This window comes from Cyrtonyx montezumae, unplaced genomic scaffold (genome assembly GCF_038088225.1).
Source record: "Cyrtonyx montezumae isolate F1298 unplaced genomic scaffold, pur_monq_1.0 scaffold_12, whole genome shotgun sequence".
Classification (NCBI taxonomy): domain Eukaryota; kingdom Metazoa; phylum Chordata; class Aves; order Galliformes; family Odontophoridae; genus Cyrtonyx; species Cyrtonyx montezumae.
In genome coordinates, this window is record NW_027071848.1 from 5,739,667 (window position 1) to 5,764,085 (window position 24,419).

Genomic DNA, 24,419 nt, shown 5'->3' on the forward strand with positions numbered 1-24,419 from the left:
TTTATCACCCCTTACTTGTTGTAAGTCTTCAGGGAGAGACAACAAAATCTCACTTTCAGTCTCACAAGCTGAGATCTTATAGAGAACTGAATGACATGAATGGTTGCTGCATGTTCAGCTTTGCCAATTCATACAGGAGAATGACCTTGGAAATATTTCACTGTGCACATTCTCATTGTCTCTCCCTGAACACCTATTTCTTCACTGTCATCATCTTCTCTCTTATGTGAAAAGAGATCGTTCAAGTGTGGATGGGAAGCAAAACAACGTAATGATGATGGTTGTCTGGTAAGGGAATTGAGAGGATGGGCTGGAAAACCAAGGAATAAGTAAGTTACTGCTTCAGGAACGTCACAAAAATGAATTTTCAGAAACCACGTTGCAGAGAAATAGGTTTTGATATCACTAGTGGTGACACCCACCAGGAAAACACAGCCATCACCATGAGTCTTATCTGACTAGTAGTCAATGGCAGTTTTGACTAGTTGCTATCAATGAAAATTTTGCAACAAATTTTGGCTGTTAAAATTATGGAAAAAAACTAAGTATATTTTTTGATATAAAGGAAATCTGTTTACGGACAACCTGGGTAGGGTGGGTACATTGGATGAAGAATACACTGTGATTACATTTGTTTGGCTCTTGCAATAGTTAGAAGTCTCTTAGGATTTAAAGCAAGCTGAACAACTGACAATCTTGCTGGAATTCAAATGTGGTTTTATAATATCTGTTTCAATAGGCTGAACTGGATCACTCTCACTGGCAATTATGTGTTTCACCAGGCATCTGGAAGCTTCATTGATGTTTATATTTTCCTGCGAGTGAAAGAGAAAGAGGTTGATTAGTCAATATTAATTGCACCATGCCACATACTCCCTGCATATAATTAAACTTTTCTTTGGGCGACATCAAAAGTTTATTTTCTGTAATAGGCAGCTTTTAAAAACTGACCATACTAAATAGTGCTTACTTTTTTTTTTTAATTAGTTAGGTTTCATGTATTTTATGATCCACATCTCCTTTAAATTATACACAGATCTCACTTAAAATTACCTGAAAGATTTGATTGCTTCAATAAACTAAAGAAACAAATGCTAAAGAGATGTTAAAGACAAATGCCTGAATTAAAGCTCTCAAATCCATATTTCACGACTTGAATGACTGTAACTCTGATTTCAAAGTAATAATTTTCTATCAGCAATTACAGCCACTAATAACTCTTACTTTTTAAGAGACTTTTCCACAGTTTCAGGAAGGTTTCTGTATACACTGCTCTCAATGAAACTTCAGATGAACAGATGCGTTGAAAAAATAACACAATCTCCACTTATTCACAAAACAGCAAAAATAAGCTCCATAGCATTAAGATTCCTCAGTTTTTTTTTTTTTGTTGAGGGTGAGTTATCTTCAAAGTGCAGCTTCAGAAGAGATATATCACCATTGGTTTCATTTCCAAGACAGAAATCCTCACCTCAGGGACTCAGAATTAAATGCATAGCATGTCTGTTCCTTCAAGGGCTTTCTTTCTACATCATGTTCAACTGGCAGCAACCCTTAATCTGTTTGTAGAATAAGCAGAGCTGAAACAAACTCATTAGTGAGATGCAGCTCAGCACAGTATATAAAATAAGCAGTAATACTGAGTAAGGATAGTAAGGATATTTAAATGACAGCTACCTGTATGGCTGGAATGAAAAGTCAGGTCTTCTGACACAAAGTGCTCTCTTCTACTCTAGCTATTGGCATGTACTTAATGTGATTGTTGGTTGGACTAGATGGTCTTAGTGGACTTTTCCAACCTTTATGATTCTATGGCAAGAGATTGAAGTTCACTGCTGATATGGAATATCATATCACCCACAATACATACACGTGTAAATCTATATACAAATATATGTCTGTATTGATGAATACACATGCTCCAAGAAAATTATATATTATTTGCAATTTAAGGCTGACCTACATTTCCAAGCTGTACCTAAGGCTTGCTGTACTGAGACCACAGTCAGCCACAAACACAAAGCCATGAAATTCACCTTCAGAAAATGGTCAGCATCAATGCAGCAACACTAACAAAATATCCTGCAAAATTTTATGTGAAACACTTCCTTCGTGTCTGTGTTCAAAAATGTCAGATAAGATGTTTAAGTATGAAGTTTAGCTATAAAAAAAAATAATAAACTGAAGTGCATGTGTGTGTTTCAGTAGAGATGGTGTAATTATACAAAAGATCAAAAGCCAAATCAATGGTTTCTGATTCTGTGAGGCTGATTTCTAATCCCCTTGCAACCTACTGCAAAGCTCCACAAACTCCTCTGGCCTCACTTTTGTACCACAAGAAAGACGAAGTCTGTGGATTTAACTGAAATTGTTAATTAGTGCAATTCACAGCATTCTTAAACTGCACGAATGAATGTAAGAATCTGAACTTTGTCCTATAAAAAATATCCACTGGTTGTAAAGAAGAAAAAAATCAAATATTTAGGCTAGCCATTTGCATACTAACGCCTGGAAAGTAACAAATTGCTGAGAATCAGGCCTGTACTGAGGTGTCAAAGTGCTAGAGCATCACATGGTTCTCTGGGTCCAGACAAACAAATTCCTTAGGCAGGCACCAAAAGCCTTTTTCAGGACACTGTGAAATTTTCTTAGGAAAAAAAAGTAAAAAATAGATGATGAGAAATGTCTCAGTGCTGCTTAGTAAGCTAATGATAAAACAGGATTGCTAAATGCAAAATAAAGCCACATGAGTCTTTCCAATCATTTTTTCTGTTGACAATGAACTGGTAAGCACTTCACTTAGCTATGTGCTGCTTCTCTGGGATGGCAGCATGCTATTTTTCAAGAATGCCTTAGTGACTCCCTGAGATTGTGTCCAAATTCATTAATGCTGATGTGTATTGACAGCAACCCTCTTTCTCAGTGATGTAAGATCAGCATTTTATCTGAGTGGGAAGGGCCACCCCAGGCCCACAGAGATGTAACATGGGAGCAGGTGGCCATCCTGAGACAAGAAATTCAGAAGGAAAAGTAATATTGTTCTACCTCAGCTAGAACTCAAACCAAATCAAAATCAGATATTAAACCTTCTTTTTACTTTTTGGGAAGAAAGCCAAAATTGAACATGTGAATATTGTTTTGACATAAAAATTCAAAATATTTAGTTTTGGAAAAAATTGAAATGTTTTGCTTTTTCTGCATTGCTCTATCTCCTTTTTGATGAAATGATTTACCAAAGTTAACTCATACTGACGACTCCTTTCCTGGTTCCATTTTAGATTGTCTATTGTTTCACAGATCTACTGATTATTATTAGGTTTATGCTGAGCTCTCACCATTCCACCTGAATAACTCCTGCTTTTCAGTTCATGCCTACCTTCCTCTGACAGAATACCAACCCTGCAAATTGCATTTGCAGCCGTGCTACTGCATTTCTGCTCTTGGTTTTGAGTTAGTAGGAAGGAATAAATTTAATGGCAGGGAGGTTGGATTTGGATGATCATTAAGGTCCTTTCCAATCTATGTCATTCTGCAATTCTGTGATTCTATGATGAAAGGAGTAAAAGGTCTTATCCATAATGTGTGCTGAATCAGTCATATTCTCATCAAGCTTTTGGCCCAGTGACTCCTCAACATTTATTTGAACGATCCAAATTGTCCAGTTTAAAATTTCTTCCAGGGCACAAGGGAGCAAAAGAGGAAGGGTGACCTCTACAGACAGTACTGCTGTTCTTAAGTTTGTATCCAACTCTAGTCTTCTCCCGTGGTTCAGATGACAACTGGAATGTGGTACAGGTGAGAAGCAGCACATTAAGTCACTCACTGCAAAGGCACCTGTGTTCATGCCACCAAAGCAGCTCTGTGCCTTTACCATCCTCCTTCTGATGCTATTGTTGCCTTTAGTTATAACTCTAATCCTTGTCCCAGTTCTGTTGATCAGACATTGCTTGATTCTGATCTATCTAATGAAATATTGATTTCTACACCTCCCTTCCTACAATGTATAAAAAAATATAAAAGAATAAAATAAAAAAAAGAAAAAAGAAAACAAGAAAAAAATCAATATTCTTTTAGGAAGTAAAGCAGCTGCAGAGAGTAGGAGGTGATCAGCTATCCAAACAGACACCCAGGGATCTGACAATTTCAGTGAACAGGAGGTGTTGGAAAGCAATCTGGAAAGGACGGAGAAAAAGGAGCAGGTGCAAATTCATCTAGCAAATACAAAGAAACAGTCGAGACTGGACAGTGAGGAGTACTCACAGACACCCTACTGACTGTACTGAAACATGGACATAGACCCCATTATGCCTAAAAACAAAATGCACTATGTTTGAAATGTATAGATATATATGAAAGAAAACAGAGTTAAATGTCTATGTAGAAGTGGTTTAACTGTTGCCATTTTATTCTACATGAAACCCCACAGGAATCGTCACGATTGCTGTCAATCACTTTTCCTTCAAGTTGTCCAACTGCGAGAACAAGAGGTTCATGCTACCCCTGGTGGTGAATTGGATGAAGGGCAGAGTTGAAGAAGTGTAGTAGTAGATGGGGCTACATCTGGATGACAGATTGTCACCAGCAGTGTTCTCTAAAGCTCTATTCTAAAGTTACTCTTATTCAACATTTTATCAGTGATCTGAATGCAGGAGTTGAATACATCCTTAGTAAATTTGTTGACGCTAAGCTGGGAGGTGCTGTTGAATCCCAGTAGAGATGAGAAGCTTTGCAGTGGGATCTAGATAGACTGGGGCACTGGGCAACCAGCAACCATGTGAAGTGCAAGGAAGAAAAATGCTGGGTGCCACATCTGGGATGGAGAACTGCCAGACATGGGCATAAATAAGGTGATGGGTGGCTGGAGAGCAGCTCAGCAGGAAGGGATGTAGGAGTAATGGTAACAGGAGGGTCAGCACAAGACAGCAGTGTGCCTTGGCAGCCAAGAGGGCAAAGAAATGACCAGACGTGAGAATAGCAGTAAGAAGTACCAAAGGAGATTCTGACTGGAAATTAGGAAAAAATTCTTTACTGTGAGGGCAGTCAAACACTGTAAAAGTCTTCCTGGGGGAGTGGTTAATGCCCCATGCCTGACAGTGTTCAAGAGGCACGTGAACAATGCCCTCATTAATGTGCAAAGACTTTCAGTCAGCTCTGAAGAAGTCTTGCAGTTAGATAATCTTTGAAAGTTGTGTCCAACTGAGCTACTCTGTTCTAGCAGTATGTATGCAAGTGTATCTACCAAACATGGGCACTTGGAAGGTCTAAACCATCACCCATAAGAGACATGAACTCTTGACTCGACTTCTGGAGCTGAAGGAAATCAACTTCCCTTAAGTAAACATTTACAAATTCCAGAACACCTTGGTACTAGGTGGAACTCAGTGACAACCACATCATTTCCCCATTGTATTTCTATTATGCACTAAAATTCGGGAGCAGGGATATGACTTTAAAGACCTTTTAATGTGCACTCCTCTGGAGTAACCACTTTGAGGGAATGGCTGAGTGTACTACCTTATCAGAGCTCTCTTGGAAAGGGCTGGCAGCAGAGTCTTATTAAGATGTTGTGCTGTATGGTTGGGTTTCTAGGAAAACATAACAGCACAAGTTAAAAAGCATCCAGGTGCATGAACATGAAATTCATAGATGTGAACTGCTGTGACTGCACTACCAAGAACAAGATAATTTCTGGAATTGAATTGTTAGAGCTCATTCAATGTGCTGCAGTAAGAAACCTTCCCATCAGAAAAAGCAGATTATGTGTGGATTCATGGCAGTCTGCCTGAAGAGAGGCTGGCTGCAGTCAGAGGAAGCTTGCATTGCCAGTCCCCAGGGCTGAGCAACAACAGCAGCATGTCCTAACCCAAAGCTCAGCTGGAGACACCCTTAGATTTAAGATTTTCCTAAATGAAGCAATTTGATTGTTTGGAATATAAGTGTATGAATTTTCTTTTTGTCAAAATATCTAGGTTTATGTAAGAAGTAGATACAGTAGAATTAAGAAGAACACATGAAAATGCATCTGAACACAGAAAAAATACTTACAGTGGGGATGACTGGGCACAGGTTGCTCAAAGAGTCTGGGGACTGCCCAAATTCAAAGATCTTCACAGCCCTACTGGATTCCATCCTGGGCTACCTGCACTAGGCATCTCTGCTTGAAGAAACAGTCAGGCTAGATGACCTAAAGAAGCCCCTCTCCCAACAGTCCTTTAATTCTGTGAAAATACAGCTTTTGGCCAGCACTAAATAATATATTTCATAACAGTGTTTCAGAGAGCTATAGGATAGATCCGATGCCTGTTGTGTGCTCTGAAGCAACTCTTTTTTTTTAGTTCCAGGAAACAAAATCACCAGAGGATTCCACACATAGTGACTATATATCTGAAATGAAATCTTCTGTCCGAGATGTCACCCTTGTTTCTTGGTTTATGACAGAAGACGAAGTATTTTCTATGGTTCTGTGCAGTGAGATGGATTAGATTTTGAGAGGGGGCAAATTAAAAAGACAATGTAGGGAGCAATATGTTACTCTTTGGATCTGTCAGTCTCAAATGGATCGCTTTAGTTTCAGTCACCAGATCAGTAGATTAGCTGTTGTATAATTCAAACACATGTCCAAATCTATTTTTCTTTTATGGAAATCAAAACCATGTATCATGTTTCTCTGTGAGCCTTCAGCACAGATCTTTTTCTTCTAACTTTCATAATGATTATACAGTCAAAAGAATTTACAGTTTATAGAGACAATAGAGCCTGGTTCAAGCACAGAGCTCATGTTTAAGACAAGGAGAACTGCTGCCCCTTCCTGGGAGAAGAGGCTGGGTCAGAGGAGTGAGTGACTTTCTGAAATGTCACCCAGCAGAATAGTGGCAAAGAGGACTCCTGATGCCTAGTCCAGTGTATGGGAACTACATTCTGTACATGCGGGAGTAAGGACACATTATTATCTACCTTTCCTAGAGCAGGAAAGATGATGTAATTTTCTCCAGGCCCAAATAGGATGTGTCCAAGTAGCCTACAGTGAAGGCTTCAGAGATCATAGAATCATAGAATCACCAAGGTTGGAAAAGACCTACAATATCATCCAGACCAACCATCCACCTATGACCAATAGTACTCACTAAACCATGTTCCTCAACACAATGTCTAAAAGTTCCTTGAATACCTCCAGGATCAGTGACCCCACCACCTCTCTGGGCAGCCCATTCCAGTGCCTGACCACTATTTTGGATAAGTATTTCCTAACATTTAGTCTGAATCTCCCTTTACACAACTTAAAGCCTCTACTCCTATCACTAATTACAAGAGTGAAGAGGCCAACTCCCAGCTTACTACAACCTCCCATATAGAGAGAGCTATTATGTCTTCCCTGAGCCTCCTCTTCTCCAGACTGAACAATCCCAGCTCCCTCAGCTGCTCCTCCTAGGCCTGTGCTCCAAACCCCTCACCAGCTTCATTGTCCTTCTCTGAACACACTCCAGGGTCTTGATTTCTTTTTTTTGCAATGAGGAGCCCAAAACTGAACACAGTACTCAAAGTGTGGTCTCACCAGTGGTGAATACAGGGGGACAATTACTTCCCTGCCCCTGCTGGCAACACTATTTATGATACAAGCCAGGATGCCATTGGCTTTTTTGGCCACCTGGACACACTGCTGGCTCATGTTCAGCCAAGCATCAACCAATACCCTCAGGTCCACTTCTTCTACACAGTCTTTCTGCCTCTCTGCCCCAAGCCTGTAGCATTGCCTGGGATTGTTGAGGGCAAAATGTAGGACACAGCATTTGGTCATGTTGAACCTCATCCCATTGGCTTCAGCCCAGCTATCCAGCCTGTTCAGATCCCTCTGCAGGGCCTCACTACTCCCAGATAGATTGACACTTCCAGCCAATTTGGTGTCATCTGCACACTTAGTGAGGGTGCACTCAGTGCCCTCACCCAGGACATCAATATAAAGATATTGAAGAGGACAGGCCCCAGTACTGACCCCTGGGGAACACCACTTGAGACCAGTCACCAGCTGGATTTAACTCCATTCACCACCAGTTTCTGGGCCCAGCCCTTCAGACAGTTCCTTACCCAGCCAGTGTGTGATCAGTGTACAAGCCCCAGTTAGTAAGAATCCGAAAAGCATTGCTACCAGACCTTTCTGGGGAATGTGGTCAAAATTTGAATGTCTTTTTACCCATTTCTGATGCTGAAAACAGGGTTATAGCATGGAATCACAGAATCACACAGAATCACAGAACTGTAGGGGTTGGAAGGGACCCCTAAAGATCATCCAGTCCAACCCCGCTGCCAAAGCAGCTCCCTAGCCCAGGTTGCACAGGTAGGTGTCCTGACATGTCTTGAACATCTCCAGAGAAGGAGACTCCACCACCTCTCTGGGCAGCCTCACTGTGATGAAGTTCCAACTCACATTTGTACAGAACTTCCTATGCATCAGTTTGGGGCCATTTCCACTCATCCTTTTGCCACACACTGCAGAGAAGGGTTCAGCCTCATCCCTTTGCCTCCTGCTCCTTAGATATTTATAGACATGGATCAGATCCCCTCTGAGTCTTCTTTTCTAAAGGCTGAACAGGCCCAGGTCTCTCAGCCTCTCCTCATAAGGGAGGTGATCCACTCCCTTTATCATCTTTGTAGCCCTCCGCTGGAGTCTTTCCAGGAGATCCCTTTTTTCATTCCAGGGAGCCCAGACACCAGACACAATACTCCAGGTGAGGCCTCACCAGGGCAGAATAAGGGGGAGGATCACCTCCCTTGACCTGCTGGCCAGGCTCTTTTTAATGCACCTTAGGATTCCATTGGTCTTCTTGGCCACCAGGGCACACTGCTGGCTCGTGGTCAACCTGTCATCTACCAGGACATCCAGGTCCCTCTCCTCAGAGCTCCTCTCCAGCAGGTCAGCCCCCAACCTGTACCAGTGCATGTGGTTATTTCTCCCTAGGTGCAAGACTCTACACTTGCTCTTGTTAAACCCCATCTGGTTCCTTTCTGCCCTACTCTTCAGCCTGTCCAGGTCTTGCTGAATGGCAGAAACTCAAGCATAATCATAGCACAGCTATGGAAACGGTAAGGCATTTAAATTCATTTATGAAACAGGTATTTTCAAATACACTCAGTTTATCCTGATTTGTCTGCTTTGATGCATGGTTCCACTTTCTTTATGAAGTGATAATAAGCTTGACACTGATGCTATTCTACTCCAAGTCAAAATCTTGCCTCTTTGAACTGGGAATGGTGGTAAGGATGGCAAGAAGTCATGAAAAAGTGAGTGAACTTCTCAGTTAACTCTGGCAACACGCTCAATGATTATATGTGCAAAGAACAAGAAATATCATTAAAAAAAACCAACAACAACAAAAAAATAAAACACTTTCCACTATATCATACAATATTATAGAATAGTTTGGGATTGAAGGAACATTAAAGCCCATCCAGTTTCAATTCCACTGCTGTGGGTTGGTTGCCCCCTACAGTTCAGACTGCTCAGGACCCCATCCAACTTGGCCTTGAGCACCTCCAGGGATGGGGTACCCACAGCTCTCTGGGCAGCCTGTGCCAGGGCCTCACTGCCTCTGAGTAAAGAATTTCCTCCTAATGTCTATTCTAAATCTTCTCACTACAAATGCAATTCCTTAAATAATTTACTAATAGGGGTTATATTGTGAAAATCTGAGAATGTGTTTCTTCTTCATATTCCATCAGAATGAGCAACCAAAGACACATGTAAAAGAGACTAGGCTCTCCACTGGACTAATAGCAATATATAAAATATGACTATATTTCATTGTGCTGTTGCCCAACAAGGTCCTGCTTACATGAGAAACTGTCAAAATAAGTTTTATCTTTATAGGTAGCAGAAGATTGGAACAGGCTGAATGTTTCCTTTAGATTAATGTAAGAATCCAAGCTAATACAAGGGAATATATTAGGCGGCTCAAATGATTTATATTAAAGTCGTTAAGAAAAACAGCACCAGGGAATAAGACTGTGATGTTTCTGGTGTAATATTCCAGTGTCATAGAAAAAAAATTCAAATCATTGACAGCATAAAATATGGTAGGTACATATACAGCATGCAAGGCAACTAGAACTAAAAGATGCATTTTTATAAATAATCACCTTTGTTTTTCCAAAACACATAAATCATATTCCGTTTGTTATGAAGGTGATAACATTTCCAAGCATGTTGGCAGTAAACCTCTGGAGACCTAATTATTCCAGGATACCACAAGAAGAGTTATTATTTATTTGAACTACTAAAACTGCTAGCTGCAATATGATGACTTCTCTGTCAGTGTTACTCTATTTCAGAAAATTTCCTATTTTCTATAGCAACCATAGGTAGGTTTTTATTTTCCCCAGACCCAAGTTCAATTATTTAATATGCCCTAGGCTGAAAGAATACTGGATATATGCCACATCTAATTTTTTAGTAATAAGAACTTCTGTTTAGTAAAAAATAAAAAAATTAAAAAAAAGGAGAAAATTATTGTGATCTAACATAGCATAAATGTTGTGACTTCACTGTCCTTAGTGTGATTACTCTGCTTTGAATCATTTTATAAGCCAACAATTCCGGATGGAGATCAGATGTGGAGATCTCAGAATATCAGATCCCAGCCTCTATCTTCAAAAAATAGTCTGATAAAAGCAATGGAGGCCTCAGTTCTCACTTCTCCCCAAAAATGGCTATTGGAGACAAGTCTTGTCATAGCTCAGTTATGGAATATGAAGATATTCCAACATGACTTCATTGGTAAGCAGAGGACTGCTTGGCCAGCAGTTATTTTGAAGCTAAATGAAGAAAAATCTAGATAGTTTTTGTTTTTAAATAACTCAAAATCTTAAGCCTATATGGCATAGAGAAACTTAGACTGATTTTTCCTCTTTTAAGATGTCTTTTAAGTTTAATTTTCCTTTGCATTTCCACAATTCTGCCTAAGACAGGCCACCCTCCACCATCATGACAAAATCTCTCTGCCACCTTTGAAACTGTACACATCACAAGAAAGGTGTTGCTCTTTTTTAAGAGGACAAATGCTTGCTGGGAACTGATTTCTTGAATTCAGATTCCTCTCTCATAGGTTAAAGAGCAGTGACCAGCTGCTGATGCAAACCAAACGCTAGAATAATGAAACTTCTATCCCTCAATGAGCCATCCTATACCCCTGTTCCGTCTCATTCGCTCTACAAATCTTATAGATCCAAGCATTTTAAACCAATATGCTGTTCATTTCTTCCCAGTTCATTTTTTTTCTTTCTTTTTGGTGATGATTTTGCCATTAGACATTGAGTTTTTTAATTGATTCTTGACTCTGAGAAATGTAGACTCGTGTAGATGTCAGGAATGAAGAAAAAGTAGTTCTGAAGAAAACAGCCATATACAACACTACACATCATAGGTGAGCTTGATCTCAAATACAGTTAGATACTTCATGTCATTAGTGACCTGAAAGGCAGATAGATATCTAATAGAAAATGAAACGGGACAGAACATGTAATTCTTACACAATAAATGATTTGTCCTGATAAATTCCCCTAGCTCTCCACATCTTCTACTTGCAGCTGCTATTCCAAATAATTTGCTCTCCATGCTTTCCTTTTTCCCTGGAATAATTAACTTTCTGCCGTAATTATCATGAAGAATCAGATGTATGAGATCTCAGCCTCTTATTTAAAACAGAACTAAACACTATCCACAGCAAATTTTTGGGTTCCTAGAAAGGAACACTGGATTCTAGTGGCTTCACCCAGCACAAATCAGCAGGAATGAGAAGAACCCTATTTGTAGAGAAAGACAATTTACATGTGGACTTAGACCAAAATGTTGGCCTGAAGATGGCACTTTGAATAGTGACTAATATGGAGGCCATTCAGTAGGAAAGAGAAGACACTGACTAAAATGACAGCTCACAACTTATGAAATGCTTGAGATAGTTAACTGCTGTTACTTCTGCTGAAAGGAAGTGAGACTTCCTTTAAATATTAATACTTAAGAAGATGTAAAGACCAGAAAAATAAAATGCAAGTATGCAATCCTAAGATTCTTATGTAACTTTCATAAAGTGGAGTGTAAAGTTTACAAACTGAATGTAGCATTTGTCTTTCAGTCCACTGACAATTTTGGTTAAACCAGAGCCAAACTGTTTGTATTTAAAATATCCAAATGCCCCCCTGAGCTGTTAGTGATGTTTTCATAATCAGATAATATAATATCCATGTGATTCAGGCTCTGAGATGAAAATGTAGGTGGAACTTAGGTACATGGGGACAACAAGTTCATCCAGAAACTCCTATTCAACATAAGAAGGGGTCAAACACTCCTAAGTTCTGTGAATATGAGCTAAAATTGAAATCAGACAGAAGGCTGGAAATAAAAAGATTTACAGATAAAGAGTTGAGGGCGAAGGCTATATTGAAAAGACTAAAGATACTGAAAGCTTTTGAAAATATAATGGTAGGTATTTGTTCTGCACATTTATTTTGTCTTGTTCACATCCTTTCTTCATAAACATAAATCTTTTTGAGGTGTATCCAGAGGCAGAAGCTTTCCATAATTACTGCACAGTAACCTTATTAAAATTTTACTGCATTTTTGGAATACAGTTTTTACACATACAATCAAAATTTGGTCCTTTATTCAAATTAAACTACATATACAAAAAGTCCCAAGGTTGCAACAATCTTCCACAAAGTGTAGAAATATGTAGAGAAACCTCAAGTTAATATACTGAGTCACGACCAGGATATACTGGCCTTAGCACTCTAACATCCCAGTGCCTTTTTGATTTTAATCTTGAGTTCACTATGGTCACCCAGGAAACTGCATGAAGGCAAAGAATCAAAATTCAGCAGCTTCAGTTCTCTCTTCCTCACTGTTTATGTGACTTTTCTGAAAAGGCCATTGAAAATGACAGCTTATAACATTTAGACTACTATGACTGCTATCATGGATTGGCTTTCTGGAATTTAACACAATGAAGCTCTTGTCTCAGATCGGATTTCTTAGGGACATTGGTTATATAAATATTTAGAGACAATATTCAATGCAAGAATTATGGAAATTTTTTTCATATCCTTGTAAGAAATAGCTTTGCATCTTGCCAAAAGTCATCTTCTTCCCCAAGCAATTACAAAGCATGTTGTTGATCAGCAGTATATTTGCTGCAGGCCTATAATCTTAGAGAAGTTGCATTTGATATCATTCCATATAATTCAGAATAAGCATCTAAACGAAATACAAATTACCACAGAAGGCTTTATGAATTTGCAAATCTACTATTAATTAAATTCACAAAGATAGAAGCAATTGCGAGTTAGACATTTCAAGTTAGACCATGAGCTATTTTGGGAACCAATTTCTCTGTACAAAGGAAAACATTTAAAACATTACCTTGGCTGATGTTTCAAACCAACCCACGAACCCATTTTCTTTGCAGAACTGATCCATCTTGATGCCATTGTTCATAAGAACATCTATTCCCTGGTCACATTTGTTTGCTAAGAGGACTGTCGGCACAGGTTTGCCATTTGGAAGAACAAGTTTAGAGTCCAAATCTTCTTTCCATTTTCTCACAGCTTCGAATGTTGCGGGTCTTGTAACATCAAAGACAATAAATGCTCCCATGGCCTCTCTGTAATAGACCCTGGTCATGTTTCCAAATCTTTCCTGACCTGTGGTTATGGATGTGGGAAGGAAAAAAAAAGTAAATAAAAACCTTGTAAAAATCATTGCTTCCAATATAAGTCAGTGTTTCAAACATTTTCTAGTGGAACACTATCGAAGATAGAGTTTGATTTCATAAGTCTGACACCTCTGGAAAGCTACTATTTATCTAAATAATTATAACGAGATAATAGACTCATTCATGGGAATGACAGTATAGCAAGAAAAAGGAGTTAGAGAAGATTCAAAGCAAGCATCTAAGGAAACATAATAACAGTATGACAAGCTTGAACTTCACTCTTATTAAGTGGCCATATTCCTGTGGAATAAGTGCTATGGCTCTTGCTGTAATTCATAGGATTTTAAACAAGAGTCACAAAAGATCTAGATAGGAAATTTGAAGATCCTTGACACTGCATTATTATTTGGGAAATATCTAAGCTGTTTTATCTCCTTGTGCATGAACATCCTACATAATTTCAACCATAACTTATTTAAACTCTTGAGCTGCATTAGACATTAGAGTCATTATGAACATGATTACTGGTGAAACAAACCGTAGAGGTGAGAAAGGTGAATTTTAAACCTTATGGAAGTGAAAAGCATTATCAGAACCAGCAAAATAGTAGTAATAAGAGGAACTATATTGCTCCAGTAAGAGGTGAGAGGAGATGTTTCACACTAGATCTGTTTACAAATCTGTTTGTAAAGTTTTGTGGCTTTATTTGCTGAATTCAATCAGTTTTATGGAAAGATATTTAGAGACGAGGATGTGTGTGTGAGGTAACAGGTAACATTACGCTTCAACACAGCATAGGAAGTTCTGCATAAAAGTGCATGAGAACTTCTTCACAGGCTGCACAGAGAGGTGGTGGAGTCTCATTCTCTGGAGACGTTCAAGACCCATCTGGATAGCTACCTGTGCACCTGGGCTAGGGAGCTGCTTTGATAGGGCAGCTGGACTCAATGATCTCTAGAGGTCCCTTCCAACCCCTAAAATTCTGTGATTCTGTGATTTGGAGATGTCCCTCATTTCAACAGTGAAAAAAAGTTAATGATGTTAAGATGTGATATGTTGGTCATAAAGGGTTTTGTTTATATGTATGCTGTTTTCATAGAAAAATTGACAAAAAAAATCCAAAAATATATGGAATTTTCCTTGAAGTGAAAAGAATAGAATTTCCATTGATCTTTTTTACCAAGCTGTAATCCAAAAATGAACAATTGTAAATACTCAAAACCTCTAATGGTAACAGCAATCTTAAAGCAAGATAGGCATTGTATTTAAGCATAAGCTTCTATAGCTGGGAAAATAAGCTATGAAAATAGACAGTGCTCCATGGAAACCTGTTTCCAGTTTTATTTTCTGTTAGTGTGTAGTTTTGAATAGGTTGAAAAGACAAGAAGACTGGCAGTTTGTCTGACCTCAGGGATGTTACCTGTGGAGGTTTTATATGATTAAAAATGTCAAATGTAAAGCTGGGATGAGAACTGAGTGTTGACTACTGGGCTTCTAGACCATGCAGTTTCATTTAATGGAAATAGCACTGACCACACAGAATTAGGGTCAGCCCTTGGAATTTACTGAGTGCCCATCATGGAGACAACGCCACCTATTTTTATTCATCTTTGGTTTTATGCAACAGTTGTTCTAGCAAGGCCTTAAGAACAGTATGTATCTGTCTTCCCCAAATTATCTGATATTTTCTTTTTACCTTAAACAAACACTGCTCTCCATTGATAAAATAATAATAGAAATAATATAATAGAAATAATAAAAAATAGAAATAATATAATAGAAATAATAAAAATAAAGAAAGATAAAATATAAAAATTCCAGAAAATATAAAGTTGTATTGAAAATTTCTTACAGTTATCTTTATTAAAATGTCTTATGATTCCTATCAGAAGGGAAAATCAGATTCATGGGTAAGTCATGTGCTATCCAGTAACCTCACTGTTGAGAAAATGTTTTTTATCTATAAGAAGGCACACTCAAAAAAAAACAGAATTCTGATCAACATCTTCTCAGTGAGGTTAGCAGCAACAAATATAATTTGGTTTTGATACATTACAGTGATACTCTTTACTTTTCATGTACATTTCTTAGTTGCTAACACTGCAGATGTGATGTAGATACAAGAATAACTAAACTTGGACCTTACACATTATGTAAGTCATTGTGACACAGTTCTCTAAGACAGGTGGGATGTTTTGTCATAGAACATGTGCTGAATCGTTAATTTGCAGCATACAAATAATTTATCACAAAGATGGAGGAAGAAAAGGCCCCCAAAGATGATGAGTTTGGGCTAATAGTGACTTATAAAATACTGAAAAATTCTATAACAATTTTTTTCTCCTACTTCCAACTGCATTTGTGGATACCCTGGTTCCACATAAAGCCCCTGTACCCATAAAAGCTGCTTTATGCAGGCAGAGTGAGCTCACCAACATCCATTACAAATCACTTCAAAGAAAGGGAAGAAATGAAGCAGATGGCTGAACAAAGTGCCTAAACCCTTTTGAAAATGATCTTTTCCCCTATCAACTGCAATTAATATATGTACATATTTGGCATAAAGACATTATGGAACTTTGAAAATAAGTGGTTTGTAACCACAGACTTCTAGTATTATATCATTTGCATAATGGATTTACTCTTACTTAAATTGAAAGGCTGAAAAGCTGAAAAGGGAACTTTGTGCTGTGCTGTGCTTGCAGTGCAAAATACTGTCTTAGCTTCAAGGAAGACTATTTTTTCCACAGGTTCCATCTTACCTGCATGAACAATTATCTTAACAGTCAAAGTTCCTAAAACCATTTCCTTTTGCAGAATGACTCACAAAAATAGGCACCGTTTGATGTATTAAAGGCGTCAGAACGTGGTCTCAGGTTTTCAGCAACACATTGACTTAGACAGTAATTATGTTAGAAAATAGATCAACCATTAGATATTCAGTGGTATCTCACAGGCAGTCTTGAACCTGCTTTACTGAGAGAATCTGGGGCAGGTGGGTTTTGCTTTTAATGGGAAGAATCAGAAACCTGTTAAACATTTGCTTCATGTGGATCACTGTGCTTTGCTGCACCTCTTGCAAGGCCTCTATGTGGCATCTGGCATCAAACCCCACAAGTCTAATGGCTTTGGTGCAGTGAGATGGTGCTCCCCTTTAGGATTCACCAGCCCTAACTTAGGTTCTAAAAGATTCACTGAATGAACCTGAGATTAGGGTCTCTTAGTAGTCAGGGACTGAAGAAAGATATCTAGAGAGCATCTACTCAGCCAGAACAGTCACTTAAGAGGTCACATGAGCTTCCCCATGGAGGCAGAGAAGCATAACCTAGGGACTGACAGGCTTGAATCCAGGTAAATATCAACAACAGAGTTGTACTCGATGATCCTTATAGGCCTGTTCCAACTCGGGATATTCTATGATTTTATTACTCTATTTCTTTGATCCTTGGTAGCTAACACTCAACTGGATCAGTAAACAATGCTTAATTTTTAAACCAGACAAGTTTTGATCCACTTTAAAGTGATCCCAAACAGATGAAGCAACAAGATTTCCATTCAAAAGGAAGATTCCCTTTCTGAATGGTACCTGTCCACACATTTATAGTGATATCAGGGGTACCTCTGCAGCAAGGTAAGGTATCATTTAATAAGCTTAAAGCAATCAACATCTGAACTTTAATAGCTTATTTAAATGCACATAAGAGTAACTTTTGCAGAACTTTACAATCTCCACTAGGCACTACCATCTTTGATAAAGTAATAAAAACTGATGAGAAAGTGCTAGTATCTGAAAAATAACTTAGATAAAAATTGATTAAAACCATCTAAACCCCAGTTTTACAATGAGTTTCACTTCTTGACACTATCCCTCATCCTACAAGGGGAAAGCTTCTGGAAATCACCTGTCTTTACCCAAAACTGAGAAGCTAGAAATTATGCAAAATATTTAAACATTTTTTTATCTTCTATTTCAAAACAGTTTTCAGAATTTTCACTCCTGAAATCAAATCATTGTCTTTGTAGAAGCAGGACTGAAACTTAGCCTAAAAGCACCCTGCATTTGGCATGCCAAAATGTAGAAAAGCAACCTATGGGCTAGATCAGACCCACAGATCCCATCAAATCACTTCTGAAATAAAACCATCACAGGGACATATTTATGATTGTAGAAAAGTAATTTCAAGGTAACTTAGCCTGGAAATCACCATGACTATCTTACTTATGTGTATGCACTATAATCTTCAGCAGTCAAAGTCTAAACCATCAGAGATACATTGTGCCTCTCATTAGTGAATGGTCTTTTCACTCCTTCTGGTGTATAAGAGTCCCAGCAAATTTACAACTACTAAGAAATGTAAATATTGTTGATTCTGAAGGTGGAAATTGCAGGCAATGGAAATTAAACTGGTCTTTTGTCACTGGTATTGCCTGGATGTCTCTAACTCAGTGGACTAACCGTTTATTAGTTGAGATCCTGCCTTGTAAAAGCAAACCAACACGTATTCATTAACAGTGAAAAATCCAGCCCACACACGCACAGCAGGAGGCATAACAGCAGTGTTTAAATGGTTCTGAAATAGAAAGTGGGGAGGGGAAAAGCTCTACCCCATGACTCTCCCAAAGAGCTGCTGCCTGCAGTGAGTCTGCAACCAAATGGGCACAACACATGGACAACAGCACAGAGAGAGGAGCCTTACAGTGAAGTGAATAGCAAAGACATCCAGACATGCTGTCTGCAATAGGTGGTTTATTCTGCAGAGCTACTCCAGAGGGAAAGGAGGGAAGGCTACGGTGAGCCTATATTATAAGAGCCTTGTTCAAAATACAACTGTTTCTTTTAAAGCTTCCCTTCTAACAACCTGCTGACAAATTGAAAGGATGCTCACAGAGAGGCAACAGAAGAATTTAAAACAAAGAAACAAAAAACAGAACAAAACAAAAGATGGAGGAGTGAGATTTCAAGACATTTCACACAGCAGTAGAGGTAATGACATGCTTCAAGAAGAACACAAATATCATAGCAGGTTATTTGGGACATTCAGTAAAATGAAACGGAACTATTGAAATGAAATTAAAGACAAGGAGAATGTTAACGTGTACCTATTCTGTGTTTCTCACACGGAATAGTGAACATATAGTCATGTGAATTGTTACACACTTCACTGGATCAGAAATAAATTCATAGATTTTAGCACCAGTGTGTTGTTACAGACATCAGAAACCATGAAGTTTTATCCAATTATTTCTCCCCTCACAGCATTAGGAGCAGACATAGACTATCAATAAGAATATATATATATACATAATATGTGTTGCAGAACCAAAGTTATCCTTGAAGAACTTTCTCTAATGCTTAGTTATCTTTATTGTTCTGCATTTACTTCCCATGTAAATAAATGCATTTTCAACACTTAGTTCTTATATCATACTCTAGTTTTGTTCACCAAATTAAAGAATACAGAAAAATATGTTACAGAGAAATACACAGCATTTAACAATAAAATGAGATGGCACCAGATCAAACAGATTTATTTTCTTCCTCTTGTATCTATGATCAGAGATACATAATAGGTAAAATCTGTTCTGTAGTGGCCAAAGTGCACCATTCCACCTATGAAGTCACCAGGTACATTCTCACTAATAATACACATAAGCTTCATACTCAAAACAGTTTTGATAAAATTATTTCTAGGTTATTACACAATTTGCTACTCACTGATGCACACAGTGAAGCGTAAGTAAGAATACACATTATGCTTGTTAGTAATGTTGGCTGTAAGAAGGGGAAGGTGAGAATGTGAAAGATGCAGAGACAGAAAAAATTGGGTCCATGAGATCGTGATTAGGTTTAACAAGGTCAACTGCAAAGTGTTTCACCTGGGTTGAGGCAATCCCAGATGTGAGTACAGAGTGGGAGAAGAACTCCTTGAGAGCAGCGCTGCAGAGAAAGACTTGAGGTTCTGGTGGATGAAAAGCTGGACGTGAGCCAGCAGTGTGCTCGTACAGCCTGGAAGGCCAACAGTATCCTCAGCTGCATCAACAGAGGGGTGGCAGCAAGGACAGGGAGGAGACTGTCCTCTACTCTGCACTTGTGGTGCCCCATTTGACATATTGAGTCCAGGCCTGGGGTCCCCAGCACAAGAATCATGGATTCATAGAATGACTTGAATTGGAAGGGACCTCAAGGACCATCAACTTCCAACCCCCCTGCCACAGGCAGGGCCACCAACCTCCAGAAGAAGGATGTGGAACTGCTGGAATGGGTGCAGAGGACGGCCACAAAGATGATCAGAGAGCTGGAGCACCTCTCCTATGAAGAAAGCTTGAAGGAACTGGGTTTGTTCAAACAACAGAAAAGAAGGCTCCAGGGAGACCTCATTGCAACCTTCCAGTACTTGGAGCTTATGAGCAGGAAGGGGGGTGATTTTTTGCAGTTTTATAGTGATAGGACAAGGGGAATGGCTTTAAAGAAAAAGAGGGGAAAATTAGGTTAGATATTAGGCAGAAATTATTTACTATGGGAATGGTAAGGCCCTGGCACTGCTGCCAAGACAAGCTGTAGGTGCCCCATCCCTGGAGGTGCTCGAGGCCAAGCTGGATGGTGCCCTGGGCAGCCTGAGCTGGTGCACAACCAGCCCATAGCAGAGGGCTGGAACTGGCTCAGCTTTATAGTCCCTTCCAACCCAAACTGTTCAGTGATTCTATGGTAATTTTATCCCCAAATCTAAATGTGACCTAGTAACAAAGATTCTAGCAAAAGACAGGGGTTGCTCCTACCCCTACATATCTCTGTTTTGCAAGTGATGACATGACAGCCACAGCAAAGACAACTTTACTTTCATTCCCCCCCCCTCCCCCCCCATATGACCAATGAGATTCTCTTTGCTTTCATTTTTAAACATTTTTTTCCTCACCATCCTGATGCCTTATTGTAACTCCACACTGCTCTGAATGGAGAGTGTTGCCTGCAGAACTTATTTTCTATGTATAGCCATTAACAGCTACAGCTCCTTACACAGAAGTCATTAAAACTGAGACAGCACTCTGTTTATTAATGGCCACTGTCCTGACCTTCACTGAGATGCTTTGAATTGAGCAATTCATATGAAATTTAGTACTGTGCTGTAATTCTCTCTGTCATGTGTGATAACTCAGAAAGCATGCTAGTCATTCAGTACTACAACTCGGTGTAATTGCTTCTGCAGCCTGACTGAAAGCTACATCATATGATCTGCCAGCACATGATTAGTAGTGTAATAAATCTCTGAAACAAAGCATGCAAAATGCATTCTTTAAGTCTCTAATGCATTCAGAATTTACTATTACAAGCTTTTTTTCTCACACGCAGAAAAAAATTTGCTGGATGTATACATATTTGTGGTTACAATCACTGGAGAGCAATGAGAGGACTTGTAATAATGAATACTGGACATGGGCTTATTTGGTATCATAAAGCCCCAGAACTGTACAGTTGTGTAAAAAGGCTGAGGGTATGCACAAAGCAGTGTTGTTGCATAAGTTTTAGTACCTCGGTGCCAAATTCAGTGCTCAGATACGAGTCAGCTAACTGTGGAAGAAAGGCACTCCCTCCATGGACATGAATGTTAAGAATTTTCCTATTTCACTAGTTTTACTGAGTACAACTTCATAGTAGAACCTTGAACCCACAGGCTGGCACAGCTGCCTAACAACTGATGCAATTTGCACCTCCATTCCCTACTTAATGAACACAACTTCTTAATTTAGAGTTTTAAAGATGCTCTCCTTTCAGCTATTGTGTTTTTGCTGAACTTTGATTCTCATGTACACTGCATGAGGAAGGATTACTCACAGCATGCAAAATATGTTATATACAGCTTTTATTTTGCCCACTGACTCCTTCAACTGTAGGAAGGGGGCTGGCAAAATGTAGAAGTTGTAGTTTTAATTGGGAGCCAAATACTAAAAAATGTTAAACATTGACTATATCAATGTCAGCTCCCTATTTTTAATGTAAATATGCAAGTAGAGTGGTGGACTTCTTTACTTTTTTTCTCCCCAGCCATCACCCTCCCAGATTAAATTACTTTTTTTTTTTTTTTTGCTTGATGTTAGATTCTTTATTGTAGAATAAATTAAAATAAGGTAGTTTACTCTTGGAAGACGAGAATACCTGACCAAATATATTTTAACCACCATAAATGTGGCCAAATATAAACACTTCTCGAATGGTTGTATTTTTTACATTTTATTGGGCACAAGAAAGGTAGAAGAGAGAGGAAGGAAAGGGAGGAAGGAACGTACTATGATCAAAGTAACACTGTGATTTTTTTTTTTAGTTTTTAACTGTAAAAATCACATTAGCCATTTTACTGAATCCCTTTTCTCTTCCACCAGCTTAAATAAATGACCTAAGAAATTCCTGTCACTCCCTCCCAGTGTGGAGATCTGTGAGTCTAATGATGTAGCAGCTGCAGGGAAGAGTCAGGGCACTTGGAGAGAGGAGTCCATGTCCCCATTCAGGTCTTAGGGCTTGGGAAAGAAATCAGGCAGAACAAGTTTTGCTCTGACATCCCTTGCTTATGCATCTGCTGGCTCTATGGCAATTCCAAAGTCTGAAGTTACCTTAAAAGTTCTCTCTCCTCAATCTCCTCTCATCACAAAGGCAATTTAAAGACTGGTACAAACACATATGGCTCTATATTTTGTCTATAGTTTCTAGATGGTTTGGGAACAGGGTTCCCTTCTGTACTCACCCGCAATATCCCAGAGCTGCAGCCGTACCACAGTCTCAGCATCCCAACTAAGGACCTTCAAGGCAAAGTCGACCCCAATAGTGGCCCGGTAGTGGGGGGAGAAGTTCTGGTGGACATAGCGCTTGATGATGCTTGTTTTGCCCACTCCCAGGTCCCCAATCACCAGCAGTTTGTAGAGGTGCTCCTTCTGGTTGTGCTTCTGCATCTTTCCTGTCGTTGCGACTGCTCCCTGCAAACTGATTGCATGCTCTGCCCCAGGAATCCTGCCAGCCCGAGGGGAGAGAGGGAGTGAGTAGCCAGGGAGGGAAGCGGGGAAGGGAGGTGGAGGCTGCTTGGCGTTGTGCGGAAGCAGGATCACCACATCCCTCAGGCAGCCCTGCAGGGACACGGAGGAAACAAGGGGCTGGGGGAAGAAAAGTCACCCAGAAAGTTTAGGAGGTCTGCGTCTAAAGGTCAGCACGAGGTGTGTCTGGGATTAGCCTGCCTGCTGAAAACTCTGTAGGAAAATCAGCGTCACAGTCCTGCTTCCCACTTCACTCCTCATTAGGAGTGTTTCTATTGTGCTCTAGCTTTTTTCCTTTTAATCACTGTCTTCTTAGTGATAATTAAATACCCTTCCTCATTTCTAGACATGTTTAAAATGCCAGTGACTGCAACAAGGCAGAAATCTCCTTGCGGGATGTCATGCTTCCATGACAGTGTAAAAGTTAAATCTGGGTGGCTCCAACTTGAGATGTTATTTGTTTTTAGTCAACGTATGTCAGTGTTAATGCACTTGTACCACTAGAAGTGGCAGTTGCAACAATATAAAGCATCTTTACGTGTGCACGCACTAGGAGGGCAGTATGAATTTAATTATAATAGATAAATATTTTAAAATGCCATTAACATAATAATTTGTGATTATCTGTCTGTATCTTCATGCTCACATTGGCTGAATGCAGCACAAAGCTCATGCTTTGTAGGTTTTTGGTTGTTTTTTTCATGCTACAGGAATCTAAAACGCAAAAAATCCAGAAGATTTATCCCATGACTCCTATAATCAGAAGTTATAAAAGCATAACAGCATTAGAGCATATGAATGCCAATATCCAGTATCTCAACGGTTCTCTGTTTTCCAAATTCAGTTATATTAAATTTGCAAGCAATTAAAAAAAAAAAAAGAGTAAATCATTCCAGTGGCATGATTGACCCAATCTTTTAAGTGAAAATTGCAGTGACGGTTTCAATTAGGCAGTTTTGCTAGCAACCCTCATCTGTTGCCTAAAGGCATTTGATCTTTCAACAGTTTTGATAGCAACCCCCCCCCCCAAATTTTATTATTGCATGAAACTCATCCGTGAATGATTTTTACATTGTTGATGACACTGAGAAGATGAAAACATATTCTGCACTTACTGAAATACTATTTAATGGAGTTCTCATCCAAATATGTACTGAAATGGCAATGGGAATTTGTCACCTATCCAAAAAGCTGGATTTTACTAGAAAAGAGTTGTGAGTACCATTAGGAACATTTAAGTTATGTAATGTTTTATAATCGGCCTCTAAACTCAAACTTAACATTTTGTATATACACATGTATGCCAAAAACTGTAATCTGAGGAGGAAAAAAAAAGTTTTATTTTTTTCTTGAAACCTTGTTTTTATTCAAATACTTTTTTTTTTTTCAGTAAGCCAAAATCTCATTAAAAAAAATAAATCTGTACTTCTGTTTGGAGAGAAAATTATAAGGGTTATCCTTCTTAGCTATGGACATCATTAGAGGTTGCAATTTGAGACTCAGATCAGTTCACTTCGACCAGCTACTGCCTTTGTATGATCCATAGTATTATCACTGCTATCTGATATAGTGCAGGATGTGAATCTAACTTCCTAGCACTGCCATTTTGAGAGAGATCTGATGGCCAAGCATTTCCAAGGCCTTGCAATTCTTCTCTAAAGCTACAGAGTTTACATGCTATGAAAGAACAGGGTCAAAGAGGTT

The 24,419-nt window shown here is 39.0% G+C and overlaps 1 protein-coding gene across 1 annotated transcript; it reads right to left on the minus strand.

Moving 5' to 3' along the window:
• Nucleotides 1-595: 595 nt before the first annotated feature.
• On the minus strand, nucleotides 596-22,637 carry RAB38 (RAB38, member RAS oncogene family). The gene is made up of 3 exons (XM_065729963.1): nucleotides 22,433-22,637; nucleotides 13,406-13,686; nucleotides 596-815 (listed from the first exon to the last, which is right to left on the minus strand). Exons 1-3 carry the CDS (start codon nucleotides 22,635-22,637, stop codon nucleotides 663-665), a joined length of 639 nt encoding a protein of 212 aa, XP_065586035.1. The 3' UTR covers nucleotides 596-662.
• Nucleotides 22,638-24,419: the final 1,782 nt, after the last annotated feature.

Excerpts from the sequence above, each read along its gene's own strand:
- RAB38 (XM_065729963.1), bottom strand. The coding sequence starts at position 22,637 with ATGCAGAAGCACAACCAGAAGGAGCACCTCTACAAACTGCTGGTGATT. Across the intron at positions 13,687-22,432 it reads GCAGCTCTGGGATATTGCGG|GTCAGGAAAGATTTGGAAAC; the intron begins GTGAGTACAGAA and ends CCATAACCACAG. Across the intron at positions 816-13,405 it reads GGTTTGAAACATCAGCCAAG|GAAAATATAAACATCAATGA; the intron begins GTAATGTTTTAA and ends TTTCACTCGCAG.